General features: G+C 31.8%; 3 protein-coding genes across 8 annotated transcripts; 1 reads left to right on the forward strand and 2 right to left on the reverse strand.

The window, feature by feature from the left end:
* Window positions 1-1,202: 1,202 nt before the first annotated feature.
* LOC136412029 (uncharacterized protein C16orf52 homolog A) lies at window positions 1,203-2,430 on the reverse strand. The gene is made up of 3 exons (XM_066394882.1): window positions 2,202-2,430; window positions 1,846-2,058; window positions 1,203-1,652 (listed from the first exon to the last, which is right to left on the reverse strand). The coding sequence occupies exons 1-3, from the start codon at window positions 2,302-2,304 to the stop codon at window positions 1,465-1,467; spliced, it is 504 nt and encodes a 167-aa protein (XP_066250979.1). The 5' UTR covers window positions 2,305-2,430; the 3' UTR covers window positions 1,203-1,464.
* Window positions 2,431-2,583: 153 nt separating this feature from the next.
* On the forward strand, window positions 2,584-8,550 carry LOC136412042 (transmembrane channel-like protein 7). 6 transcript variants are annotated; one of them, XM_066394910.1, is made up of 16 exons: window positions 2,584-2,666; window positions 2,735-3,068; window positions 3,646-4,031; window positions 4,194-4,293; window positions 4,527-4,674; window positions 5,107-5,346; window positions 5,427-5,572; window positions 5,911-6,061; window positions 6,127-6,362; window positions 7,033-7,147; window positions 7,204-7,322; window positions 7,377-7,664; window positions 7,723-7,884; window positions 7,944-8,077; window positions 8,171-8,252; window positions 8,407-8,550. In XM_066394910.1, exons 3-16 carry the CDS (start codon window positions 3,791-3,793, stop codon window positions 8,453-8,455), a joined length of 2,211 nt encoding a protein of 736 aa, XP_066251007.1. In that variant the 5' UTR covers window positions 2,584-2,666; window positions 2,735-3,068; window positions 3,646-3,790; the 3' UTR covers window positions 8,456-8,550. The 6 variants fall into 6 exon arrangements, with proteins under 6 accessions (XP_066251007.1, XP_066251008.1, XP_066251006.1 ...); XM_066394911.1 differs by having other exon boundaries at window positions 3,810-4,031; XM_066394909.1 differs by lacking the exons at window positions 2,584-2,666; window positions 2,735-3,068 and adding an exon at window positions 3,239-3,273 and having other exon boundaries at window positions 8,364-8,550.
* Window positions 8,551-8,987: 437 nt separating this feature from the next.
* LOC136412032 (uncharacterized) lies at window positions 8,988-13,253 on the reverse strand. The gene is made up of 16 exons (XM_066394887.1): window positions 13,126-13,253; window positions 12,999-13,061; window positions 12,783-12,947; window positions 12,576-12,727; window positions 12,192-12,452; window positions 12,094-12,139; window positions 11,905-12,038; window positions 11,247-11,344; window positions 10,941-11,169; window positions 10,450-10,578; window positions 10,266-10,396; window positions 10,088-10,205; window positions 9,912-9,976; window positions 9,485-9,663; window positions 9,279-9,424; window positions 8,988-9,213 (listed from the first exon to the last, which is right to left on the reverse strand). Exons 1-16 carry the CDS (start codon window positions 13,235-13,237, stop codon window positions 9,166-9,168), a joined length of 2,076 nt encoding a protein of 691 aa, XP_066250984.1. The 5' UTR covers window positions 13,238-13,253; the 3' UTR covers window positions 8,988-9,165.
* Window positions 13,254-15,031: the final 1,778 nt, after the last annotated feature.

Below are 15,031 nucleotides of genomic sequence, written 5' to 3' on the forward strand. Positions count from 1 at the left end.
TTATCTTATTATAGTCATTGGGTTTTCTTTCTATTTTTTGTTTGATCACATATATTATTCTGTGTAAAAACGTCTGGTGCCATAGACAAGTGAAGCCCATTAGGATCCAACAATAAGAAATAAAATAAAACTGCCCTTAACCATTGGAACCATATCATCCTGCCTCATTTTTTCTGTGAGCAGTTATGCTGGAAGTCGGATTTTTCTAAATTAGTTCTTTAGTGCGTTAGAAATAGGTGTTTAACCTATTGTGTAAAATAAAAGAACTTAATCAAAAGTAAAAGGAGGCTCTTATAACATATACATATATATATAGAAATGAGACAGATGTTGTGATTTTATTAAGTTTTAGCTCAAATAATTAATTGTTATACTTAATCATATATCATAGATACCCGGTAATTAATATTGCTCTTTTATATTTATAGTAATTATCATAAATCATTTATGTTAAATTAATATAATTTAATTCATATCCTGTTAAAAAATTATTTAGTCTGGTATGGAAGATTTATTTGTCACTTATGATTGTAATCAAAACAGAGAAAGGGATAGCAAAGGTTGCGGGCGATGCGATCCCTATAATCTAAAATTTGAAAATTAGTCAGTTAAGATTTTTGGAGAATAAAAGACCTAGAGCAGTTTACCTTGCGTAACACAATATAATTTTTGGTTGGTAACGCTACATTAAAGGTCATTATAGTTATCAAATTTCGAGGTAATCCTACTTTCAGAGACGATCGTCTTTTGTCCTTTATATCGTACGATTTATTTTATTCAACTTAAATTTGAGGAAAAAAAGTTTTGCAAAATTAAATCAAATTTCTTCTAGAGGAAGTACATACATACCTGTTATCTCTTGTACATGCATACGTATATGACGATCAATCAAGTTGCATTTAAAATCAAATATGTTAAATATAAAAATATATTAATACGTGTGTAGATACATAAATTAAGTAAGTCTAATAAGTTTATAATTTTTACATGATCTAAAATTTTGTTTTTAGTTATCATTACTCCCTCCATTAAGAAGAATTCTAAGAAGAGCAAGAAAATGTATTTCTTTTAAAAATAAATTCAAATTTAAATTGATCAAAATGCAAATGTGGAATAATTCTTCATATTATGGTGAAGGATAATTATATATATTTATTAACCAAACTAAGAGTTTTGTGATCTTATATTGTAATGCCCAATAGTATTAATTTTGAAAACATGAAAGGGTCCACATTCAATATTTTTTAATGTAAGTTTTTCCACTTTAATATATTTAAATACAGTAAAAAATCACCAAAAAAACAACACTATTTATTTACAAAAAAATGATTTTGAAATGTATTCCTGCCTGTTGTTACATATGGATAATTGCTATACTTATGGCTTCGTACTTTGTTTAGTTAAATTTCTATTGAATATCACATATTTCAGCATGCTTGGAATATTACTAAGAATTTGTAGTATTTAAAAATGAGGTAAACACACTTTTCCCGCAAATAGTTCTGAGATTACCGTAATCCATAAGGCTCCTACAAACAGAATGTAAGAAATTCCAACCTGATGGCTGTTGGGAAGTTGATAAGGTTGTCCTCCTATTTCATCAACATGGAAACCCATTGGAAAGATGACTGCAGCAAGACAAAACAATACCACTAAAACAATTCACATCATGTCAACTATTAGACTGTTCACAATTTGTATTGAAACCTAAATGGTAGGCATATTTGTTAATAAAAAGATATATTTTCAGTTTTACCAAAAACATGCCTACCAGCAGATATCAATTGAAGTGAATATTTTCAAAGAAGAAATAAACACTCTTGCATAAAATTAAAGAGATCTTACTTGCTGTAAATCCTACCCAGCGAGCATATGGTACAACATTTCGGTCCCAGTGTGATGATGCTAAAAGAATAATAGTAGTAGTAATACATATACAGCCCACAAAAATGCAAACTAGAGCCAATAACCACTCTGGCTGTAAATCAGGTGTAAAACAAATTTGCTCTCTCTTGTAAAGAGTCATGCAAGTGGACATCAGACCCATTCTCGTTTCTCCTAAAACAAAAAAAATTGCAAATATCTCCAGAGCTCCAGTGGTCTTTTATTTGATTATAAAAGAAATACTGTGTGGATATTTGTCATTGGCTAAACTCCAGTCCTATGGTACCTAAATACATGTTATTAAAATATCTACTTACCTCCAACATCTGTGACTATCCAATCTGGCCTGGCCAAACTTACAATGGCAAAAATGTCCGCAGTCATAAACAGCGTTCCAGATATTAAAGTTAACTTATCCATTTTGTGATTCTGGTTAAATCGTTACGGTTAACAGACCCACTCAACCATCAACTCATCGTTTTCACCTTTCGTTTATAACGTTATTAAAATAGTTATAAACAATTCAGAATATGTCGTTCGTGTATAGTGATTATTTTTTATTGTTATACGTCAACGTCACGTCTATGACCTAATTATGTATTCAAGTTTCTATGACAACTAGATAGGCAAACTATGAGGTAGAAATTCGGCAACGTTGCGCAGTGATTATTAGGCGACATATGATGTTTTTGTGTTATGTATTAAAATTCGGAGCAAAATTGGGTGATGTTATGCGTATTATGATACCTCAAGATATTGATTTAAGGCAGGACACGTAATATGTAAGTATAAAATAAAGTAAAAAAATATTTAATATATGAACAATGATAATTATATTTTCTTTCATTAGACCATGGTTGCCTTTCTGCATCATATCTGACATAGAAAACCTGGACATATTGATTCAAGATGCTGACAAGAAGGGTCTCATGATTCAAAACCCTAATAAGACCTATAATGAAATATAACAGAACCGTTGATCGTAGTATTAGAACAGAAACAGCAAGATAATAAAAAATTTCAAAAACAGGAAAATAGGAGAACTCTCTTGGTGGAAAGTACCTAACAGGTACCCTACCAGGGACGCGGACAATCAGAAATTCTCATTCAAGGATTGTTATGATGTTCTGAACTCTGTTGCTTCTATCTCGACATCGGAGCTGCATAAGATTCTATATTACCAGGTTCGTTTTCATCTCAAGCTAAACAATTAAATCATATCTAAATCTCCAGTGTTGATAAGGCTTATCTGTTGTCTGTGATTATTATTTAGAAAGGGAAATTTAGTCTAGTGTCTACTGGTATGATTAGCTGTGTATTGTGAAAATAAAAGGAATGCGAAATGATTCTTATTTCTACAAGTAGTAATATGTATTCAATAAATAATAGGTAGGTAAATGCTTGGGTGAATATGGATATGCTTTTTAAGGTTCTTGTCAAAGATAGATAAGATCAATTTTTTTATTCTCAGTTTGTTAAACAAACTTCTTTCATTACCTAGCTGTTGATCCTAGTTAAACCCTTGATTCAGATAACATGTTTTGACAAAGACAAAATATATCAGCAGTGTACATGGTGTTTCAGTTATAACAGAGTCCACTCCTAAGCTTAAAAACATTATATGTATATGAAATATGAAAGTTGTATAGCTAGTAATTATCTAACTAATAATTATTATCTATTATCTAAGTACTAATTACTAAACTTGCATTGTTTAGTAATAATGAGAGAAGTTTTTGTTAACTGATTTTATGGCATTAGGGATGATTCAGACATTAATGGTCTTCAAATTGGTTATCACCAGAATCAAATACCATCAAATAATAATACAGAACACCCCCATGGCTTTAGAGCAGCATATTTGAATCAACTGCATATAGATACACCTACAATACAGACAGATAATATGCTTTCTTCTGATTCAGAGGTAGAAAAAAATTATATGGCCTCTTACAATAATTGTTCAGAACCAAAGGGTGGTGCAGATTATTATAACAATGTAAGACATGATTTTCTTTCTGGTAACCACTCAATTCATCGATTAAGCAAACTAAATAATAGGCAGAGTGGAAGCAATATGAAGAAAGCTTTTGAAGCCAGAACTGGTGGAGAAATACAAAGAAATGTGGGTTCAGTTGACAGTAAAGGTAAGGTCTCTTCATTTTAAGTGCTTTAAGAAACGTAAAATAACTTATTGTTATTGTGATATGTTTTAGCAATTATTGTTTATTAATTAGTTTAGTTAGTATTAGTACTGGAAATCATATTTTTATCATCACACATTTTTAGTTACTAAATTAATTTTTTAGATCGAAATATTGTAGATACACATGCTACCATTATTGTTTCTAAAATGGAAAAAGATGACATTTTAATGGAGAATTCCCCTGAGGCTGAGGAGTTAAGAAGGTATGTTATGACACATTTTAAGAAGCATATCTATATTTAATAAGCTATTGTGATAATCAATTATTTTGACATTGGCCATGATTTCCACTGGCCCACACTTATAAAAATACTCTTCTTCTTTGCTATTTACTAAGCCATTGTTGTAATCTTCAGTTCTATCTTTTTTTGTGGTATACATTTTATAAATGCTATTTGTTATTCAAAATAATTCATTCACCATTTTTTCCATGTAGGGTGGCTTTAAGAGATATGCCTCAAAGTTTAACGCTGAAGCGGTGTGTTAAAGATAAGCTTTCCAAATCTGTCAGTTACAAATCTGAAAGGAAGAGTTTGAGTGTTTGGAGAACGTTTAAATATCGCATGAGTATGGCCTTTGTAAAGGTAAGTAAATGAAAGGTATTTTTATAGCATTCGAAGGGGATCTTGTCATATTGATGCATGACATTTAAAATTTGATAATTATTAAATACATGCAACAGTAACAGGTTCCAACCTATCTACTACATGTTCTAATATAAATGATTTATTGTTTATCTTAATTCAGATATACAGGGTAATTCATTGGGAATAGGACATGATGAAATCCAAAATAGGAGACACCAAAATATGACGATTGGATCTAATTCCTCCCTACATCCTATAATTCTGAAACAGGCAACATTTATATAAGGAATATTGGGTTCAATAGTCATATTTTGGTGTCTCCTATTTCGGGTTTTACCACGTCCCATTCCCAATGAATGTATGTATAAAATATTATAAATATATCTTAAAATCATTGCAATATCTTATCTAAGCGTTGTTTTGCTACAGCTAAAATTAGATATCAAAGATTTGGGATATTCGTTTGAGTTATGGTACGGACCACTGAAGCAAATAGAAGGAAACTTTGGTACTGGCGTTGCGTCGTTTTTCAAGTTCTTGCGATGGCTTTTCCTACTTAATTTACTCTTGGCTTTAATCTCGGTGGGATTCATAGTCATGCCAAAAGTAACGCAGGATACCTACCAACAAACAGATGACTGGCACATATTTGACTTAATTACTGGTCAAGTATGGAAATGCTTTATTTTAAAACTTGCACTTATCAGTTACTCATACTATATTTTGTAGTCTTTTTTTATTTGTTTTAGGGTTTTCTCACAAACACTCCTATGTATTACGGATTCTATTCTAACCAGACTCTTGGTACTCATAGCTTACCATACAGCATGTCTCACGCCTATTTTTTCACGATGCTGTCAATATATTTTGTTTCATTTCTAGTTATTGGCGTTAGGTTTGTGTTTTTTTATTTAATTTAGGTTTTGTTCATTTTTGTATTTTAACGTAGTTGGTGTTGGCAGTAAATATTAATTGCAATTAGCTGTATATGTCCCAAGTTTTATGCCATAAAAAAGTCTCAAAATGCCATGGATATAAAAATACTTTCACCCTGTAGATAATAGAACTTTGCAAAGGTTTATAACAATCTATTTCATTGATTTCGTTTTATTGGTCAGTCATTTGACTTTAATTCTGCTAATATCACTGTCTATCAAGAGGAAACACTTCTTTTTTATGGTGAATCGGAATTTTAAGATGCAACAAAATGTAATTTGAACTTTTAATCGATAGTGCCGCGAGATCATATCGAAAAAGCTTCATAGAAACTGAAGGCGGATTAAAGAATGTTTTCGCAACCAAAATATTTTGTGGTTGGGATTTTAACATAGCCACTAAAGACGCAGCAGATTTAAAATGCAGGTCTCTTTACAACGAGTTAAAGGTAGGTAATAGTTTAGCTAAAATTCATATTTGTTTTGTTAGATATTATTGTTGATCCTTTATTAGGAATTGAATTGGGAATTTGCGAGGCAAAAACGTGTCAAGACATTTTGGGACAAATTTCGAATTTTGGGAACGCAAATTTTTATGAACGTTCTTGTTCTATGTGCCATTGCCGGCACGGGAGTGACTATTTGGCTTCTTCTTCATAATGTATTCAGAGACTTTCGAGTTATTGTTGCTCCGGTTATGATCAATGCAGTTATGACGATAATGCCCATGTTCCTAAGTTTTATTGTCAGGTAAGCTTATTGATATAAGGTATTTACATAGTTGTTCTACATATTTTGAAGAGCGCATAACATAAAACTGGGTACAAACTACACCTACACAAGAAGAACATGATCGCTATCACTCTGTAACTTTTGTCATGAAATACATTTAGAATTTTATTTCCATTTACACAGCAGAAAATAAAGTTGATATTCATTTTTTGGGCTACTCTATACAGTATCGTCTACAGAAATAATGCACGTATTTGGATCATGCCAACCATTAGAGAAACAGAGACACAAAATGGTGTATGCCGGGTGTAACATTTAACTTGAGACATCGTAATATCTCGAATAATAAGCGTTCTACGAAAAAAATGCTTATTATGAAAGTTTAATTATTTCGCTTGGGAAATACATTGATGCTAAAATTAGTGCCCCTTTTTGTGGGGGGGATGGGAGGTAACTTTAATTTCTTAAACTGCATTCCCTATTTTTTATTGCAGATTCGAATTCTACAAAAAAAAGCACGTAGAATTTGTCTGGAACATTTTTTTCGATTCATGATAGATGGCCTTAGATGTTGCAAGAAAGTTTCTTAACCCCCGTGTGATTATTGTCTTCATCTTTCTGTCAAGTGCTACTTTTTTCTCTTGGTATATAAATAACTATAACTGTTTATTATAATATTTTCTAATAGGTACGAAGACTACAAAAACCCTAAGATATCTATCTATTTTACCTTGGCGAGAACTTTCCTGTTAGGAATAACTTGTATTGGGGTTTTAGTTGCATATTGGGTGAAAAATGATACGGTGAGTGGTCTTTTTGTAAATCGTCGTCTCGTTAGTTGACGCAAACAATTTTTCAGGATTCTGCATGTTGGGAGACTTCCGTAGCCCAGGAATTTTACAGAATGATAATCTTTGATTTCTTCATTTCAGTGGGATGCACCGCGTTTCTGGATGTCTTTATTTTCCTCACATACAAGTAAATATGTCGCATAAGGAAAGTCGCTCATGTAATAGGAAGTTACGTTTCCAGATATTGCACTAAAAATATTCATTTGGAATTCGACATTGCGTGGAACACGGTTCAAATAATTTACAACCAAAGTTTATTTTGGGTTGGGTTGGTTTTTTCCCCACTGCTTCCCGTCGTGGTAGTAATTAAGCTGTTTTTGATTTGGTACATTCGATACCTAATCGCTATTTACTTATGTAAGCCTTCTGCAAAATCCTGGAGAGCTGCACAAACTTCTACGTGGTTTCTCGTTATGACTTTCCTAAGTTTATTGTGCATAGGGGGATTAATCTGTTATGTAATTTCAAAGTGAGTTGAGCAAAGCCACACAAGCTTGCAACCCAACAAATAATATTCGATATTACAGTATCGACACTTCAGCTAATTGTGGTCCCTTCAGAAATTACAAATATATTTATGAATTTGTTACTTTGGGCATACTAAACTTGGAATCAAACAGTACCGTTTGGTTCGTGGTGTTGTTAGTTACGAAACCTGGAGTAATTGCTATTAATTTATTATTTTTGTGGTAAGTTCATCATCTGTGGTCTAAATTTCTCGTATAACCTTCGTGGTCTCAAACCGTAGTGCTTTAGTTTATTATTTAAGAGCGAAAGCTAATGCAGAAAAAGAAATAGTTGCACAGTATCGATATATGCTAAGATTATCGGCAAGCGATAAGAAACATTACAATCAGTGGCTATCCGACGTTACTAAAGGACGTGAGTATATGTCATATTGTTCAGATATAAGAATTAATTACCTAAATACTTAATAGTATTTTTTGCTAAAGTATTATTCAAATTTATATGCAGGGTGGCAATTTGAATCTAATAATCGATCGTTAAACCCAGAATTGTATTCACCAGATACTGCATCAGCGAATGAATCATACAGGTAAATTATTTTTATCTGCTAAGCCCGATACACGACTGCACATAGGGCATTTGTCATAAGGATTGGATTTAGATAATCTAAGTTTAAGCGTGTCGTGGTCTTTTTTCTCAGATGAAATTTCTGGTCCATCTACATTTTATTGGTTGCTTTTTAGCAGCGGTGCCTACTCCAGTCAATGTTCAAGAGCGAAAAAATACACCTGACCTGATTAATGTTAAAAGCTCGGCTCGCTTCTGCTGTATATTCTATATCTAACCAATTAGTTTGATCAAAATAAAATTAAATTTATTGGGAATAAGACTTTTTTGTGTTATTTTATTGTCTATTTTCCTTTAATCAGTGTTTTATTACTTATTCACGAAGTGACCTTAAATATGAAACAAGAATTTATTGAAATGAATATAAAAAGTAAATACTGATATCATATAATACGTACAGGGTGTGTAAATTTTGGTAACTATAGAAGATTGAAGAAAACGAATTAAACATTTTCGATGCATTTTTTGAAGAAAAGTTTAGTGGAGTGGCTGAAAATTGTTTATCGCCTTTGATTTTTGAGCTAGAAGCGATAGTTCGATTTTGGCCATTTTGCAAATCAATAGTTTTAAATGAACATTGTGTAGCATATTTTCAGAAATTAATATTTATTACATTTGCATCAATATCACTAATAATAAGATACTACTAATTTTAATAAATAAGAATTAAAACAAAATAATAATTTTTGAATGGACGGCGGGTTCATGTAAGATGTTAGATAAACGGCTTAAAATTATTCCAGGCTTATAAATGAATATTACAATCCGCTTAAATATAAGTCGTAATTTCTTCTTATGTATTTAACATGTTTATTTAAAATATAAATCACATAAAACTTATTCTATAAAACACTTGAACAAAACAGGCGTGTTCATTAAGCGGGACTCATATTTTCCTTTTCCGCTTTTGTCTTTTGCAATGCCTAAAATATAATTAAGTCTATTAATTTTAAGGTTGTCGTTGAAACAATACCACAAAGCCGTTTACCTTAGTACCAGTATTAGTCAGCTCTTCAGAAGGGCCTCTAAAATGTGGAGAATTCAACAGGTTTTCTCGAACTCTAGACAAGACGTTCTTTACCTTGGACCCTTCCCCTATCGAGGACTTTCTCTTAAATGCCGGAATACCCGAATCTAAAATAAAACAACGTGAAATTATTATAACGCAAACTCCAACATGCATGCATATTGCACCTCTTCTATCTTTCAAGTATTTTAGTTGGTTTTCACATAAAGAATTGTTCCTAACGAACATTGGGACTTCGGAATTAGGTAGTGACGCGTTAGATTTTTTGTTTCCTGGTGCAGTTTTGCTACTCATGGTTGATGTTCGACCTGCGCTTAAGGATGAAGATGATGTCTTCACGAAGACGCTAAAGATTAAATACGGTATTGATAGAACGTGACTTATGAACAGGATTACAAGATAAAATTATTGATACAACTGATAAACATTGAAAAACTCTTATACAGGGTGTATCAAAAAATTAACATAGTTGTGGAATAAGGAGATGCTCCCTTAAACAAACAACCCTCTACCTTTTTAAAATTTGCGCTTTGTGCATTAGTGAAAGAGTGACAAAGTTCTTATGTTAATATTCATAACATAAAAGGCTCGTACCTTGTAAGTTTAGTTTCTTTGCCTGTTGGAGTAGAGGCTGCCATCGGCTTACGGAGCTTAGGTTCCTAAAAATGTAAATAAATTAGAAATAAATCTAGGGTTTTTGGTGAGTTGCGCTGATACGCTTAATGTAAAAAAAAATTTATGTAAAAAATTGGTTAGATCATTTAACTTACCTGCGTTGGGGTATTAAATGAACGTTTCCGGTCAGGAGTAACCTGAACATTCTTGTTGGATGTCATTAAGATAGGAACAACGTGATCTCTCACCATATTTTCAATGGGTACCGTAGCCCTGTAAATAAAGAAATACACATACAATCGGGCAAAATTATTATGTATAGGTAGAACGAACCGTAGAGGTTGGAATTTAGAGAGTGTTTTAGGTCTGCTCAGTAGGCCGGAAACGACGTTGTTGCTAGAAGACGTCGAAGCACAATTCGATATTGTTTTTTTACAGTCGGTATTTCTAACTGGCTTAGAATTCTAAAGAAAATATGCATGTTGTATTTCATACGCAACTTTAAGATATGACATACAACTAATTCTTTTTGGAAGTTCATGTAAGGCGATTTCCGCTTTGAGCATGATTGTTTAGATTCACTGCTTTCCGTTCGATCATCAGATTCGCCAAACTTTTCTTCAGCTGCAGAGGAATGGCCCGAATCCTGCAATTTCTTCATTCCCATTTATTATAAGCAATTTCGGTGACTGTTTTGTAAATTCCATTGTAGTCAGTAGCAAATTCAGATGTGAATTAACAAGAAAATAGTAATTTATTTCTTTTATGGAAAAAATTTATTTGCAATATAGTATAGGAATCACCTTGTGTATTTTTCTTTTTCCTTTCCAAATTGAACTTTTTTTTTGTGAACGATAATTCAAGTTCTATCCTCTACTACTTTCACGACTGGCTATAGGAAATTAGAATTGTATTGACACGTAAATAATTTTTCAATTAAATTCGCTTTTTATCAGACACGAGAAAAACAATGAATATCAATTAATAAGGTTTAGGTCATAGAAATACCTGATCTCCACGATTGCTCAGTAAATTGAATAGTTGGTTCAGTATATGGTGTCCATCATCTTTTTGAGAATTAGATAAATTGTCATTCTCATTGATAATATCTGATAAGTTCTTTATTATTACACTGAGATTTTTCTGGTCGGTGGCGGGATTTAAATGATTGCCATTATCATTGCAATCCTCTGAAATACTGGACTGACAATTGACTTTGGATGCTTGCTGACTAAAGCTGAAACAAATTACAGGGACATCTTTTATTAAAGTATCCCAAAGAATTTACAGGTATCAAGTCTCTTAATCACTTACCAGACATCAATGAGTGAAACGTTCTCGCATTTAGTGCCGCTTATCAACTTGACCTTATCCTGTAGGTTTGTAGACTGAATACCAAACATTCTGTCTATCTGTTAGTAACGAACACAAATTTATTTTCTAGATAACACCCAAATTGACATATATCTTTAATGATTTGATTGCATGATGATTGGAAATGCAATTAATCTCGCAATGGTTAATGAAGGAATGTTTATTTTGATTAACTCGTTGATGAAGAAAAAGTTTCTTATCAAAACAGCAAATTTTCTTTAAAGATCTTACAACCGCTATCTTTGATGGACTCACTAGCAAATGTTTAAATTGTTATCAAAATCATATTCCCACTTTTTGGGACAAAAAAAGAAACAAAAAAGGATTGAATATACAAGTGTTTTTATTTACCACTGCGAATAATTTTTCGTTAACTATTTATTTAGTGAATAGTGGTATCTTTTACCTTAATATTTTCACACTTGACCATACAGGAAAGAAGTATAGTCGAACATGAAATTATGAAATATCAATGGCTTGGACATAAAGGCAATTAAATGGTATTGTCTACTTTTATGTTCCGATCGTTAATTGTTCGTGGGCACATGCGTTGATAGATACATAAACTTATTGGAATATGAAATAATAATGAACTTACCATTTTAGCAATATCGTCGTTACCATAAATTTGAGGTTTCACCTCTGAACTACTTGTAGAGGAATCAAACTCAGCGGCCCATTCCGGCTGAGGTGTCGAATCAAGTAGATATCTTTCGTCATTAAAAGAGATCTCTGAAATAGATCTTTAAAAATATGGACCCGAGCAATAAAAACTGAAGTTATTTACCGTTCTGATTCTGTCCACTTTCTGCATGTATAAAAATTGAATCATCCTGAAAATACATATGAAAATATATTTTCTTTACTTAGATCTTATAAACTTACTAAATTTAAACCACCCTCGGCAATCGAACTATTGGCACGGACATTTTTGACGACATTTATGGCGTCACTGCTAAAAGTATCTGCCTGTAACACTCCAGGTAACGACCGGATGCGATGCTTAATCTTTATTAAATCTTCGGTAAAATTTTGAGGCCTATTTGCAGCTTTACAGGAAACTGAACGAATATTTTCGGACATTCGAAAGGCATTGTTTAAAGGATCTGATACTGCAATGGGTGAAATTTCGCTGGGATCTGAGCCCTAAAATAATAATTAGTTAAATGAACATTTTTTCTGCTATTTATGACTAAATGTGTATACCATTTTGTGGGAATATACGAATGAAAGCTCCTGTAAACTTTCGGTATTTAATAGGGGACTGACAGCTTCTACAGATGGATCACTAAAGGTGCTAGAAGAATTAGATATTTTTTTAACATTTGTCGGTAGAAAAACAAGATTTTGTTCCACAGTCAGAGACATTGGTGAGTTGGCTGATTCTTCCATGTTTGCTATTAGTATGTGTGGGATTGGACCTAACAATCAAAATTTCAACACAGTCTACAAAATCTGTTCCTAATATTAACTTACCATTTAAAGGTTTCTTAACAACTGGGCTTTTGAAACCCCATATTGCCTCTGATTCATTTCCTAAATCAATAGCACTTATATTCAAAATACCTAAAGATTCTCTAGGGCTTATAAGTCTTTCAGCTAAAGAGTTCTTTCCATAAAGGGCATCATTCGACAGAACTTCTAAAGATCATAAATCAATGTATGATCAATCATAATTAACTTTAAGCTTACCTAGTGAATTTCTGGTTTTGTCTTTGGTAAACCAATTGTCATCAAGTAATTGTAGACCTCCTTCTGAAAAAAGATCAATGAATAAATAATGTGAATAAATTTTTGGGGATTTTAAATTTTAATTTACCTGGGGCTTTTAAGAAAGTATCATTGAGTGGGGGAAAAACTGGGTCTTCTTTGACATCTGGTATGATGAAAGTATGGTCAACCATTTTTTCAATTAAAATTCTCATCAACATTCACAAGAATGGTTATAAAAATCTGTAAATAATTTGAATCAAATTTTCACAATATTCCCTAACATCATAGATCAATTGGTTTAAAATTTAGTTCTTTTGATGCTTCTTCAATAACTTGAAGAATTAACTGACTTAAGATTGAGTGGTAATTGATTAGGTATACAAGTTTGCCGTATGCACTTTTTTTGGAATGGTGATATAATTTGGCATTGATGATATTTAGAGTAGCTCATGGTTGATAAAGATCACCTAGCTAATCTTAGGCTTACTTGGTCCTGTTGTCTTTTATGTTAAGTGCTTATAGTTTTTTATATAAAAAATGACTGTTAACAGACTAAAGTGCCCTTGGAAGAATCAATTTTTATACATTAAAAAGTAATCAGTGTTCCTATTAAAGTGAATATTACACTTTTATCAATGTCCCTCAAAGTTTCAAGTAGAAGGAACCTGAACTTTATTGCACTGTTGATGAATCATTCTTAACATGTGCTTAAATCATGATAAAGGAGTTGGCTATCGATGAATTCTTGTATTTCAAAAATAAGTTGAAACTACTTCAAATCTATATACTAAAATACTTTAGCAATCTTTCTTTAGAAGAGTGCTAAACTAAATATATCAACATAGTTTTATACATACTCTAAGAGCTGTGACATAGACTTGTATAATATCGAATTGGTATTGAATCTGGTTGAATTGTTGAATAAAACGACAAAACTGACTATATAATATAAGTATAAAAACGATAACAAAATTCAAATTTCAAATTGCAACAAAAAAATGAAATTCAACGTTAACTTGCAAACCTAACCAAATTTATTGGATAGGATTGTCAATAATTATCGATAATGTGAATTGTATAAATCGATTTGAACCGGAAAGATACTAATTTTGACTATTCTAGAAAATCAAAATGCTTCAAAGTTGATCTTCATTTTCGTAAAAGAAAATTATTTAATTTTACTACCATTTCTGAATAGTTATTTGTATAAAAACAATAAATATCCTTAATTGTTTGGCAGAAAAAAGAGCTGCAAGGATGAATATTTTATTTAATACATTATATTACGCTCGTAACTTATTGTCGATGCATGTTAATAAACGTTGTCATTGTCATTAACTTACTATTTATATGACAACGATATCAAATACACGTCTCATTGCGATTCGTGAGTGTGAGTGGATTGATAGCTGAGTATTTAGTGGTAATAATATAGATATACTATGTATATATAGTCGTCTGAAAGCGGACATGTGTTTAGATACAAACGGTGGCATTTTTGAAAATTATTAACTAATATGGTTTATTAATAATCATTAAATGATAATTAAGTACATTTAATAAAAATGTTGAATTTACCTTTGTATTTCTATTACTGTTGAGAATAGGTCCCACGTATATAGGAAATTTTATGCTTATTTTGAGTCACCTAATGCGTATCTAAAATATTGGTACTTCCTCATGAATCACCCTGTTTATTAACAAAGTTTTAGTATCGACGTAGTTCTCAATTTCAATAAGCAATACTTGATCTACAAGAGAATGGAATTGATTGAATACATTCTCAAAAATATAGGTATAATTTGTTTATAGTTAATTGGTTGTACTTCCAGGCTTCATCATTAAGGGGGCACTTCGGCCACCAACACTAAAAAGTCATTTTTTGAAAATAACGGAAATTTGCTTCGTTAATAATGTTTTTAATGTGGTGCCATCTGTGAACTCGTCTTGTAAACGTCGGCAGGTTTATATTTCCTGTTAATTTCCTTTGCATGACAGTCAGTAATTGGACT

Source organism: Euwallacea similis, chromosome 11 (genome assembly GCF_039881205.1).
Source record: "Euwallacea similis isolate ESF13 chromosome 11, ESF131.1, whole genome shotgun sequence".
In the NCBI taxonomy this organism is placed as follows: Eukaryota; Metazoa; Arthropoda; class Insecta; order Coleoptera; family Curculionidae; genus Euwallacea; species Euwallacea similis.